The sequence below is a fragment of the Schistocerca gregaria genome, chromosome 1 (genome assembly GCF_023897955.1).
Source record: "Schistocerca gregaria isolate iqSchGreg1 chromosome 1, iqSchGreg1.2, whole genome shotgun sequence".
NCBI classification, from domain to species: Eukaryota; Metazoa; Arthropoda; class Insecta; order Orthoptera; family Acrididae; genus Schistocerca; species Schistocerca gregaria.
This window is the reverse complement of record NC_064920.1, coordinates 975,531,704-975,546,122: the sequence shown is the minus strand read 5'-3', so window position 1 is coordinate 975,546,122 and position 14,419 is coordinate 975,531,704. Positions and strand designations below refer to the sequence as shown.

At 39.0% G+C, this 14,419-nt stretch overlaps 2 protein-coding genes across 2 annotated transcripts in view; one reads left to right on the top strand and one right to left on the bottom strand.

Annotated features, from left to right (window-relative positions):
* LOC126277212 (actin-related protein 1) overlaps positions 1–10,014 on the bottom strand; it is a 64,199-nt gene extending 54,185 nt beyond the window's left edge. The window contains exons 1-4 of the mRNA XM_049977339.1: positions 9,925–10,014; positions 4,533–4,597; positions 1,268–1,469; positions 1,057–1,181 (exon numbers count right to left, since the gene is read on the bottom strand). Of these exons, the coding sequence (XP_049833296.1) occupies positions 1,057–1,181; positions 1,268–1,469; positions 4,533–4,597; positions 9,925–9,972 (440 nt within the window). The 5' untranslated portion in view covers positions 9,973–10,014. The remainder of the gene's footprint in view (positions 1–1,056; positions 1,182–1,267; positions 1,470–4,532; positions 4,598–9,924) is intronic.
* A 21-nt stretch (positions 10,015–10,035) lies between these two features.
* Positions 10,036–14,419, top strand: part of LOC126277185 (suppressor of fused homolog) — a 128,777-nt gene continuing 124,393 nt past the window's right edge. Inside the window, exon 1 of the mRNA XM_049977337.1 lies at positions 10,036–10,428. Within this exon, the coding sequence (XP_049833294.1) occupies positions 10,280–10,428 (149 nt within the window). The 5' untranslated portion in view covers positions 10,036–10,279. The remainder of the gene's footprint in view (positions 10,429–14,419) is intronic.

Below are 14,419 nucleotides of genomic sequence, written 5' to 3'. Positions count from 1 at the left end.
GGGTAGGAAGTCAGTCATGTCCTTTCACAGGAACTACCCTGGCATTTACCTGAAACAGTTTAGAGAAATCACGGAAAACCTAAATCAGGATGTCCAGATGCAGGTTTGAACCATTGCCCTCCCTTCAACAAATTAATTCAGTGCATGTTGAACTTTTATTTCAACCAACCATGAGTATTCAACCCTTCTATATTTTGAAAATGACGTGAGATCATCATAACCTAGCTATTCAAAAGTAATAAAAGACTTGCACAGATAACAACGGAACGGGGACACACACACACACACACACACACACACACAGCTAGCCATTCTTCACATGGAGAACATATGGTACCTGGTATTTTCTATGCAAATTGCATTCTTCTCCTGGTCAAAGACACATTACCCAACTGAGTCAATGTATGCATCCAGGCCAGAGGGGTACAACATCATACTGATAAGTGGGCTCATACTGCCAAGGTCTTTGTAAATTTGTAGTCACTGAAATAACATCACATACCTTCTCAATCTGTAAAGTGTGAAGTTTCATCCTCCCCTTCTTGGTATTTCACCTTTTTTTGCCAGGCGTGCTATAAGCTGCTTGAAAAAACTTACTTGAGAACCAGCTAGTAAGTATTTACAAGCTCACTGGACAAAAAATAACTATCATTCAGATACTATAAAATTCAGTCTCCTGCAGAGGGCAAAGAATGAGATGAAAAATGGCAGGTATCTGCTTCAAGATCTGCATAGCATTAATGAGTTCTCAAGAATGTCATACAGCACAGTGCCCGTCTCATTCTTCCAAGTGTGTAGCATTGTGAACTACTCTTATTGAAAGACAGACAACAGGAGGCAGTAAGCACATAATGTTGAGACACTACGCAAGTGTTCCAACAATTAGATAGTGTACGATCAGAAGCTTGTCAATTTATTCCCCAGTGAATCACAGTTGTCACTGAGGTTTATGGCTTACAAGAAAACATAACTTTTTTGTCTAGTGAGGTTGTACATAGTACTCAACATAGCAGATTTAATTTTATTTCATATTAATGTTTCACTGGGCATACTTACAAACTAAGCACAGCCTGCATTGAAACAAATAATGCTGGAACATTAAATGTTTCAAAAAATATCTCTGCTGCCTTCTCTCTGTTACGCCTAGGATTTAGTGGTGCCTCCGTTAACAGCACAGGATGCTGCAAGAAAAACAATTACGGCAATAATACCTAATTAAGAAACAGTAAACACACAGAACCACATAATTTTATGAAGACTTCTCTACCTCTTCAGCAAATGTATTAAGCTGATCTTTACTGTAGATATATTGCCAAATCCTTTCCATATCGTTCCAGTCAGAAACAATTCCATGTTCCATTGGATACCTTATGCTTAACAATCCCCTGTGCTCTTCAGCTTTAGGTCCTACAAACAAGTCAGCTTCAAGTGCTCCAGCCATAACGCGAATATGCTTTGGACGTCCAATACTACAGGAAAAAGCACAATATAAATATTAATCGAAGGACCATACACTGCTTCATCACACTACTGGACATTTCTTAAAATTCTGTAAAATGCAAGGTATGAGTTATATTGCACTAAAAGTACATAGACAAGAAAAACAGCTACATAACAAAACTAAATCCAACACTGTCTTTCTTAAGAGAAACTTTGGTAAAATATAATTGTTAATGGTTCTAATAGATTTTTTTAAAAAAATTACATTATATTATCTTAGTGAGATCTTTTAATCTGGCAAAAAGCCTTAAAAATTTTCTAAATAAAGATGAAAAGTTATTGTGAGTGAGACTTTCTTTCAATCTGAAACAAATCACGGCAGATCAATAAACTGTATCATGGCTTGAGATTTAACAGAAAGAGAAAATCCCTGTAGTGTTACATGTTTACGTGCCACATATCAAACAGAAAATTGTGAGCAAGTGCAATTTTGTCATTTCTGTTTATTAATACATAATTATATATAAAAAACAAAGATGCTGTAACTTACCAAATGAGAAAGCACTGGTAGATAGAGACAATAAGAAACACACACCTAAATTTTAAGCTTTCACAACCCAAGGTTGCTTCATCAGGAAAGAGGGAAGGAGAGGGAAAGACGAAAGGATGTGGGTTTTAAGGGAGAGAGTAAGGAGTCTTTCCAATCCCGGGAGCGGAAAGACTTACCTTAGGGGGAAAAAGGACAGGTATACACTCCGTGCGCACGCACACATACATCCATCTGCACATATACAGACACAGGCAGACATATGTAAATGCAAAGAGGTTGGGTAGAGATGTCAGTCAAGGTGGAAGTACAGAGCAAAGATGTTGTTGAATGACAGGTGATGTACGAGGGGCGGCAACTTGAAATTAGTGGAGGTTGAGGCCTCGTGGGTAGCGGGAAGAGAATATATTGAAGGGCAAGTTCCCATCTCCAGAGTTCTGATAGGCTGGTGTCAGTGGGAAGTATTGAGATAACCCGGACGGTGTAACACTGTGCCAAGATGTGTTACCTTCGTAGCCTCTTCGTCCATCCCTATGAAATCCCCTACCCTCTGGCTCCTACCCTTGTAACTGTCCCCGGTGTAAAACCTGTCCCATGCACCCTCCCACCACCTACTCCAGTCCTGTAACCCAGAAGTTGTACATGATCAAAGGCAGAGCCACGTGTGAAAGCACCCACGTGATTTACCAACTGACATGCCTCCACTGTGAAGCCTCCTATGTGGGAATGACCAGCAACAAACTGTCCATCCGCATGAACGGACACAGACAGACAGTGTTTGTTGGTAATGAGGATCACCCTGTGGCTAAACATGCCTTGGTGCACGGCCAGCACTTCTTGGCACAGTGTTACACCATCCGGGTTATCTGGATACTTCCCACTGACACCAACCTATCAGAACTCTGGAGATGGGAACTTGCCCTTCAATATATTCACTCTTCCCGTTACCCACCAGGCCTCAACCTCTGCTAATTTCAAGTTGCCGCCCCTCGTACATCACCTGTCATTCAACAATATCTTTGTCTCTGTACTTCCACCTTGACTGACATCTCTGCCCAACCTCTTTGCATTTACATATGTCTGCCTGTGTCTGTATATGTGAAGGTGTTTGTGGGGGGGAGTGTATACCTGTCATCCCCCCCCCCCCCCCCAAGTAAGTCTTTCCACTCCCAGGATTGGAATGGCATACTTACTCTCTCTCTTAAAACCCACATCCTTTTTTCTTTCCCTCTCCTTCCCTCTTTCCTGATGAAGCAACCTTGGGTTGTGAAAGCATGAAATTTGTGTGTGTGTGTGTGTGTGTGTGTGTGTGTGTGTGTGTGTGTGCGCGCGTGTTTCTTATTGTATCTATCTACCAGCACTTTCTCGTTTGGTAAGTTACAGCATTTTTTTTATATATATTTCCCACGTGGAATGTTTCCCTCTATTATATTAATGCATAATTAATTTGATCAATAGTGTAACAATATTTACTTCAACAAAGATTTGGTGAAAATACTGTGCAGCTTAAATCCTACTGTCATACAATGTGTCACTAGACTGAAAAAATGCTGTTTATAAAGCCTTCAATAATTTCTCTTCCTTGCTGTTATTGTCTGTGAGACATCTCTGGAAAACAAGTACCATTTTGGAAAAACTCATAAAAACACTTTTTTCAAGCCAAAATTTATTTTAAGAAGAAAGATCACTTCTTAAACATTTTTCTACACAGTTGCAAGCATTGTTCAGAAATTTGTCATAGTGGGAAAGATACTTTTCTCTGCCCTCTTCATAAAAAAACACCAAACAAAAATACAGCCACGGCTGAATATCACTTTTCGCATCTTTATCACAGTCAAAGAGCATTTCTCCAAAATAATGCCTGAAATTCGAGAACAAATGGTGGACAGATGGTGCAAGATCAGGGCCGTACCACGGTTGATTGAACTACTCCCTACTGAACGGTGGATCCGGTTTTGAACGACACCAGCAGAATGGGGACATGAGTTGTCGTGACACCGCACAATGCCTTGACACAGTGATTCAAACCCATTCTTCTGAAATGCGTGTTGAAGTTTTCTCAATGTTTCACAGTACTGTACCAAACTGATTGTTGCATTTCTGGGAAGGAACTCAACAAACAGAATGCCCTGTCTGTCCCACCACGCAATACACAACCCCATTCCGCTGGTGTCACTCAAAACCTTATTCAACAATTTGGTTGGGAGTAGTTTCATCACCCACTGTGGAGCCCTCGTCTCGTATCTTCCACTTGTTCTTGACCTTTAAGCGTGATTTTGGAAGGTGCTTTTACAGCGACGATGAAGCAAAAAATGGTGTTCAGCAAGAAATGCTCTTTCTTGTAAAAATAAATTTTGATTAAAAAGAATGTTTCATGAGTTTTTTTTCTCCAAAATGGGACTTAATTTCTGAGCATCCTTCCTACATTCAACAAACACTCTCAAACATTAAAAGCTTATCAAAAAATATAATATCAGTTATAATAATGTAATATTAAGTGAACATATCCTTCTGTATAACAAAAAAAATATTTGAACTGACTTACTAGTTTGGAAACCGACATTTTGGAATGTGATCCCCTGCAAATCCTGCTTTGATGACTCCAGAGCCCTGTAAATAAGCATCTAGCAATAGAAATAACATAACAGCAACAGCATTTATTCATTACAACAAACTACAACCCAACTGGCACCCATTATTATTTATTTAACCACAGAACAACAATATAAGTCTTCTTATGCTGCAACTCTAGATCAGAAGATGACTAATTACACTGAAACCAGTAATTGTATGAGTAAAATTTGCGATTGTCATCTGTCTACATAAAAGAAAACAGTCTCACTTACTGCCCTACATCCAAATATAACCATTTTGGACTTCTCAAAGAACTAATCTCCTTCTCTCAACCCCTGCAATGGAAACCAATCCAGCCAACCTAATGTCAACATTGAACCTGTCTCTCCCCCATCCAACCATGATACTACCCCCTACCACCTAACCAGCCTGTGGCGACCATCGAGGAATTCCTTAACTCCAACTTGACCTCACCATCCTTTCCCAGGTCTCCTACTAAGGACACCAACCTTTCACAAAGGAAAGGAATACACAGTGTCAAAACAGACAAGCCAATTGCCTGACTCCTCCACCTATTAACTCTGCCACAGTGACCCCATCTCAGAAGTTCAACATAACCTCCAATTCCAGCTTAAAGCCTTAGGCATTTCCCAGAGTCTCTCCCCTGAATCTGTTTTCTTCCTCACCCCATGGGCAACCATAACCTACATGCCTTTCGAGATCTACAAACTCCACAATCCTGGACACCCCATTGTAGCTAGTCACTGAGATCGCCACTGAAAGAATTTCAGCCCTTACTGAGCAAACTCTGCCAACCAACTACCCAAAATCTAGTCTCCCAAATCAAAAAATACCAACCATTTCCTTCAACAACTCTTCACCATACCTATCCCTTAACCTCCAGCATCCTTTTCATCACTGTTGATGTCACTTCCCTACACACCAACACCCACCATGAGAATTATATTGCTGCTCTTGGACACTATCTCTCCCCACATCCTTCAGACTCCAAACCTACTACTTTATTCCTCATCTACCTCAATAACTTTATCATAATACATAATTACTTTTGCTCTGAAGGAAAGTATACTAAGAAATCTGCAGCACAGCCATGGGCACCTGCAAGGCATCTTTCTATGCCAGCCTGTTTCCCACCCCTCCTAAAGTGGTGTTCCATTGCCCACCCACACTCCAAAACATGTTAGTCCACTCCTATGCCACTCCCAATTCAACCCCTTGCCACAGGGATATTATCTATGTGGAAACTCAGGCACAAGACACGCCCAATCGAGTCACCCAGCACTTCCTATGCCAGTCTTCTCACACACTTAACCTAATCCATCAGAGGTCGGGCTACCTGTGAAAGCAGCAATATCGTATACCAGCACTGCTCCAATTGCAGCACAGTAGCAGTGACTATCAACAGCTGTCCATCAAGATGAATCGCCATTATCAAACTGTGGCCACCAAACTGTATCACCCTGTGGCACAAACTGAACATAAGAAGCTTGATTTCAATGGCTGCTTCACAGACCAGGCCATCTTAATCCTCCCCTCCACCATCAGCTTTTCTGAAATGCACAAATGGGAGTTATCTTTACAACACATTCTTTGCTTCCGAAATCGTCCAGGCCTCCACCAACAGTTCCCACACCTGTCAATGTTGTCCTGCCACTACCTTGCCCCTGCACACTCCACCAGGGAGTGCTCACTTATCCCCCCCCCCCCCCCCAAACACACATCCCATCTCCCACTATCCCTACCCAACTCCAGATTGCTGCTTCCATTCGACACAACACATTTGCTTTCCACCTGGAGATAGTGGTCTTGTGTGTGTATGGTGTGCTTGCCTGTGTGAAAAAGTGTGTTTTCCTTTTGGAAGAAGGATTTGGTTGAAAGTTCAATGTGTAACAATCTTTTCGTTGTGCCTGTCTGCAGCTCTAGTGAGTAGCCATTGATCCTTTTAATAATAATAGTGATATGTCAATTTGGACTCTCCACTGTTTGATTTTACATAATGGCTTTCCCTGAATGGTAATTTTTTCGTTTCACATCACTTCATTTTCTTTTACGGATTTATCACAATTAATTGATCATGAATTTATCCAGTTCACATTTGATAAGGATTCTGGGGCATCTTCCCATGTCTATTTTTGGCAAGCTTAGAAAATAAGTTTTTTTCCTTCCCTCCCCCCCCCCCCCCCTCGAACATTCTTCTTCCCCCAATCCTCCAGATCAGAAAGATATATGAGCAATTTTTTTCGCAGATAGTGATGAATGTTGTGTATTTAAGCTGGGAAGAGTTCTGTGGTGCTGTCAACCCTGCATTTTTGTCATTTTATTTGCCATATGCATAAAAATACTTGTCAGAGATTTGCCCAATACTGTTACTCTGAATGTAATTTTTAAATATAGCATGAACGTAGAATAGGGCTACACTACATATCAATTGGATAAAGCAACATTTATTTTGCATTCACACTTGTTGGTGTCACCAACTCAAGTGAACTGTCATTTTCCAACTTAACCCAGACCTCTGGCTATGCTGCAGATCAGTCTGTAATTATGGAAAAGTGTATTTTATTTGTTTTAGTGTACTATAACAGTATAGCCATTTACACCAGCAAAATGGCAACAATATCAATTTTAATACATTTGTTGATACTTTTAACAAGATATACAACAACAGACGAGATGTATATGCTTAAAAAAAACAATAATTATTCATCAATATGAAAGACAGTATGATAAGAAAAACTATCATTGATAAATACAGAGGAATGATCAAATTTCACACACAACTAGAAGAACAAAATTACTTGAAACTGGATCACAAGTGTTCATATTTAAATCAAGATCACATCAAAATACATGTAGCAGGGTACTTTTCAATGTTAATGGATTTCTCAGATACTTATCTTTTGCAGGTTCAGTTATGCCTATATACTTAAAAGAACAACATTTAATACTAAGATTCTCAGCATATAAATCATTTTGTTTGTCACTACCAACTATCATACACTCAGATTTCTGTATGTGTTTTTAAATCCCACTTGTCATGTTCTTCAAACAGCTTCTTTAGTACATATATAACTAGTGTTCTCACCATCTTTGGCATTTATCACTTTGTCTTTGGCAAGTAAGTGAGACATTCCCACAAGACTGGATTTACTTCTCCTTGTCTTCAGTACTACTTCTAGTTATATTTTAAACAGAGGAGCCAGAGGAAAATTCTGTCAAAGCCCTTTGCTAATTTGGAATTTCTCCAACAATACATTACCCACTTTCACAGAGTTGATGAATCTACAATAAAACGTTCTACCTACATTGATATAGGTCATTTGGACACCATAATTCTTCATGCTCAGTTAAAACTTATTAAATGGCTCAGAGTCTTGCACCTTTTCTTATTAACGAATGTTATACGGACTGTTTGCTGTCTTTAAAGACATTGCTCTGTTAGATAGCTTACGTATAAAAAAAACAACCCACACATAAATGAAAAACCCAGAATAAATTATTTTTTTCGTTCTTATCCGATAAAATTTTTCTCAATATTGGTTTTTAACATATGTACACCGAAAGCATTACATTTATACTTCAATTATTTCTTCCAGTCAAGCGATGGACACTTACCACTAAAGCTTTCAATAAACATAACAGAAAGTAGTGCTTCAAAAAGGGTCGCATTCAATTAATCATAAATTGCAAACGTGCTTTAGGGCACAAACACGCTATCTCCAACATAAAACTGTGTAATTTATTGACATTCATTTGAAAAAGATGGATAATATTTATTCTTATTTACATAAAAAGAATATGCCAAGAGCAGCTAAAAACTTAAAAAATTCACGGTTGATACATTTTCCTAGGAATCACAAGTCTAAGGTCAAATGATTAGATATAACCCCATCATATTTGTTTCCATTCTTCTGAGAGTTTACTTTCACTTAACAGTTACAATCCTTACTTATCAACCTTTGCACTTTAAGTAATCAACCCAATAGTTCTTTAGTCTGAATACTGCTATTTCTGCACAGTAGGAATTCCTTACGATACTTGTCCTGTGATAATTCATTTGTTCACTCATTGTCACATTGCACAAACTCCATCATGAAGGAAAGCAGCCAGTACAGGATACTTCCTATATGTGTAGGTGTACTAGCGTAACAACATATTAAAACTAGTACTGATCTACTAATGATGATGGTTATATGAGAATTAACCTAGTTTAAGATACTTTAAAGAGTGGGGGGACTGCACTTCCTCTTACACTGTTCAGCTGTTGTTTCTCTCTAATGAATCAAACTAAGATAATTTGTAACTTGACACAGAACATGCTCTGTCTGGGAAAGTTGAAGCCTGTTAGTTTTGACCAGACTTTACATCCAAATACAGAAATACTGCGATAAATTATTGAAGTGATTAATTTGGTTCTCTACAAGTAGCTTTCATTATGTTGCTATTTACGATTTCCTATCTGGTGTCTGTTGGCATTATCTTACAGACTTTTGCAACGAAACATAAAGCTTTCTGGACCCACTCTCTATATGAACATGATTTTTACATCTAGTATTTTACAGTTCATCCTAAATTCACTACTACAATTAACTAGAAATACCATTTGTACGTCAATGTATTAACTCGTAAGCGTAAGAATTCCCAGTTTCCTTAAGAGAATTCTGTAAGATGTTTTGTTATTAACTTTTCATGATATTGTTAATGACCTTTTGCCTAAATACTTTTTAGGTCTTAGCTGCGTTGCTAGAGAAAGAAATGTTTGTCAGATATATGTATTTTATTCAAAACCATGTACACGAATACAGGGCTTCAGTTCGTCTATTCTTTCTAACTGTATGTTAAATCCTAAACCACGTTCGTTTATCTTCATAACCTCCAGAGAATGGACGCAGGACACTAACACTTTGGTTAAATGATTGGGTATCTCTCGCAATTATTTATTTACTTTTAACAATCAACTGCCTTGTAACTATTCAATATGTGTGTTTTGTGCGGCTTATGGCTGTTGTGTTTTAGTGAAGACAAAAAAACTTCATCGAATATGACATGTGATGTGATAGTTATTTTTGGGAGTATTAGGATGATATTGGCCACCTCAGAATTATTGATAAGGAATTCAAAGGTATGCTTCCGCACACAATATCGTTGCAATCTCTATGGCGATGCAGCAAAACTATTTACTGTTTATTTTACTAGAACAATCGCAGTAAACAATGTAGACACTTCAGTGGCCACAGTGTTTCTTAAATATGGCGTTCCATGACACAAAATATTGTATTGATGGTATTAATACAACATTTATTCAGGAAAGTAAGGAACGTGTTTTACTAAATCAAACTTACATTATCAATGACAACTGGCTGGTTGACTATAACATCGTAAGGTTCCATCTCTGTTACAATTCCTCCTCCCACACTTCATCCAACCCAACCCGGCTGATTCACAAGCAGTCAATGTATTGAGCTTCCGAACCAAAAGTTCAGAAAGGAGGTCACACAGATACAAACTGATATTTCGACCAGAATAAATTTTTAACATTTATTTTTCAATTATTGATTCTAACTGTGGCGTCAGTTTATTCTTAAATATAAGTATGCTGATTTGGACTGCATCTCCAACCCGCCAGTGACACCTTGCGTGAAACGTACGAACTATTGTCAGTGGAAGTGGTGTGCTCGAGTTAGTTCCAAAAGTGGAATGAGCGAGTTAAGTGGTGCGAGGTATCGGTTGCCAATGGAGCTTTTTCCGCCAACTCCGGCAGGACTCGATGCTATTTATTCTCTATGTCGAAAAATTTATCCAGATCAGGTGAACCCTCTCCAAGTAACCGCACTGGTGAAGTATTGGTAAGTCAAAAATGCAGAAATTATCTAAACTGATTTCTACACGAAAATTGTTTTTGTACGGATGCTATTTACACTATAAAAATTGACTTGAAGTGTTAGATTGTATTTAAAAATAGCGGTAGGCATTGACCTTAATATTGTGAATCATAGTAAATACTTGCTTATTTGTAAACACTACCGTAAATAATTTCAGTCCGAAGTAGTTCCCTTTAATGTGTGCGTGCGTACTGTTTTTTTTTTATTTTTTCTATAAACTTTTCAATACTACTGCACTTATGCTGCTCATTACGTAGATCAGAATATACACACTTATATATACACTTTTTGGGGTTGTCTGTGTTTAGATTTCATAGCGTCAACACCATGGCGTCAAGTCTGTGCTCCATTGTGGTTTTCATTTTTTGACAGGCATCAACATTGCTTGTCGAATGTATGAGTTAATGTTTTTGATTGAGACAGCCATCAGAAAATAATAAATGTGAAGACATAAAACGAAAGTTATAGGCTTAAAACATGAGACGCAGTTTGTCTACTTTAATGTAACCCACGGCATTGTTTACTTCTCTCGTTGTAAATAAGCTACATAGTTGTGTGTCAACGGTCTATATAAAATATTCAGTTCATGAAGAAGCCATTTACTTTGCATTTTCTCTATTTTACGAAAGAGTAAGCTGTATTTTTAGACTTGTTTTCTTACAACGATGTTTTGTTGAGCATACTCTGTGCTGTAAGCTCATCACGCCCCTCCCCTTTCCCCCAACCTTTGTGCAATTTCTCTCTCTCTCTCTCTCTCTCTCTCTCTCTCTCTCTAAATATTAATAGCAAAGGGAGGTGTCTTCGGAGCAGTGTTCTTCTTTCAGTTCTAGTAACAGTGATTTAAACCTACACTTCCAGTTTAAAGAACATTAAAGTGTAGTATTGGATTTTGCAAAGTGATGTATAGGGATCCCCACGATCTTGTAGGGTGCGGAAGTAGACGATCACCACATCTTTCTTTCATTGGCAGTGATATTCCATAGGCCTGTCATTTCATTGTTGCTTCAGACCAAGAGATGCAAAATCACAAGAACGACGATTTGTGCAGAGTACTGTGATGGTCAGATTCTGAATGTCAAATTTTCTTTCAGAGGCATGCCCAACTTTTATATGTTATTCTTAAAACCTTATATATTTTCATAAAATGGAAAATTCACATGAATCCTCGTACTCATTCTTCGTAGCTTATACAGTATGTCTACAGGTTTCATTAAAGTTGCCAAATCATGCTGCGAGTTGTTTTGGTATTTCGTTTTCGTTCATGGTGTTGTTTATAACGCCAGTCTAATTTTGTAAATGTTGTTTTGTTAGGTGCTTGAAAACAAGTCAGAGTATTTGCCGTCACGCGCATAATTAATTTGCCCGAAGCAGGCATCACAATCTGTTACAGGAATATATTGTCGTTTTTAACCGGTTCAGTTCGGAAAGTATGCGATGGAATGATATGAATAGTCGCTTTAGTGGGAAGAAACGGCGAAAGACTTAACGAATTTTCAAATTGAGCATCACAGTGATTTACAGAGCAATTGTAATTTAGACTTAATGTTTGTTGTAGGATCCAACCCACGATGCTGCTGTAGTTGTTTAGCTCGCATACGCAGTTCTATGCCAGATGTAAGGCATGTACAGTATGTAGCACAAAAAGTTGCGAAAGTAATGGGAATGGAGCTTGGTCCCGAAGATATACAAAACAATGAGATACATTGTTGTTTTCGTGTCTAAGACGTGAGATTGGTTCAAATGGCTCTGAACACTATGGGACACAACTTCTGAGGTCATCAGTCCCCTATAACTTAGAACTACTTAAACCTAACTAAACTAAGGGCATCACACACAATCATGCCCGAGGCAGGATTCGAACCTGCGGTCGTAGCGGTCGCGCGGTTACAGACTGTAACCTAGAACCGCTCGGCCACTCGTGCCGGCAACGTAAAATTATACTTTGAGATAAAGACAGATTTACGAACTGTTCGAGGAAGAGAGAGAAATATTATGACAGTAAAAGATAATACATTGGTCGAAGTACCTCCTGTCAGAAACCAGTATTCAAGTAATGTGGCTTCTGATGACTGTTATCCAAAACCTACGGAAATTTTGTGGGAATTGGTATCGGATTACGTGATATTAGTTGGTAAATGCCATTGTTACCGCGACAATAACAGAGTAAGACCAGTCAACAAAAAACTTCGCTGGTCAAAACATAGTGCTTGATTGAACGTTAAATACGGTGTCTTACCGGGAAGTAATTTACATCGTTGGGGTACACGCGTTCCGTAAACCTTTAAGTTGTTTGCTTCTTATTGTACAGCGAGACATGGCTGTGACGGTATCCAGTTGGATCCTGGTGTCGTCGCCAGTGATGTGATGTGTTAATGACCGGAATGATAAATGTTAGGCAAGGTATGAGAGCTGTATACCGGAATGAAATGAGCTTTGGCAGAAAATATGAACCATTTGCACAGATAAATGTTGAAATATTCGAAGGCTCGTGGAATCTCTTTTAAGGTACTAAATTTACTTTGCACCTATCTCTGTCATGTTGAGGTTTAAAAAACAAAGTCACAAGACAGAGCACATACAACAAAAAGAATCAAGTTTCTGTCGTTACGCAATATGCGAAGTGGAGCCGACAGTCTTTCTTATTTATAACTGATAGCTTGAATGACTTGTTGAATCAGCATTACACGTGTAGGGCTGACAAAATTTCTCCAGAATTCCCAGTGTTAATGCGAAGGTTATCATTCCTACGTTTGTCATTTCGAAACCACAGTTTTAAGCACTATATTGACAGTTCTGTCTTTTCATAATCGACTTCAGCGAAATCTTGATACAGTGCGAGTCACATAGTTCGCTGTTCCCGTGGTTGTATAAGAAGTAGTGGTATTAGTGTGGTAGGAAACATTTAGTTTTCTGAAGGTTCTTCAACAGTAGGTGTGAAATGATGTATTATGCTTGCATAGGTAATTACATCAATTTCTATCAGCAATGTCCGATTTTTAAACAAAATAAGCGTTTCTATTTCATGACCTTTATTTAATCCTGTACAGATACCGAACCATATCGAGAAGGTATGTGTAGTACACTAGAAGTCGTTGATTATACAGAAAATTTTCGCAGTGAGTCAGTTATTGAGGTACTGTCGTACGTGGATAGATACATAGGGCTGGACAAAAATATGGAAACATCAAAAACACATTATCATGCCTAATGTGGTGTACGAAAACAGTTTGCATTCAAAGCAGCTTCCATTCGTCACGGGATGGATATGTACAGGTCTGGTATAATTTTCAGGTGAGTCGTATCCTATGCTTCCTGCGTTGTGACTCAGTTCCGTTAACTATCGTGGAGACTGGTAGCGATCACATATCCATCTCTCCAAAGTAGACCACAGAAGCTCAGTAATATTGAGATCTGGCTATGTGGTGGCCAGGGGAGAGGCGACAATTCATCCTCGTGCTCACAAAACCAGCTGTGAAGTATGCCAGCTGCTGAACAGGTACCGTGTCGCCTTGGAACACAGCATCACCATTGGGGAACAAGCATTGTATCGTGAGATGGACCTGATCCCCAAAATGATCACATAATCCTTGGCAGCAACGCGACGCTGCAGAGTCATCATGGTGTCCATGGAATACCACGATATGGCTGCCCAAATCACCACCTAACCCTATCATATTTCACATTTGTGACGTAAACTCGGCCAGAATTTGGAAACCGTGCGAAGCTAGACTCATTCGACCAAATGACTTTGTTCCAGTGCTTCATAATCCAGGTGTTATGCCTTTGGTATCACGTTTTCCTGTTACGTGCCTTTGCATCACTGATGAGTGATCTTGGGAGTTTCATCTCCCCCTGCAAGTCCCATTTTATGGAGCTCCTTTCCTGTTGTTTTGGTTCTGACAGAGTTCGCGAGTGCCACATTCAGTTCTGCAGTAACTTTTCGTGGTGTAATCGC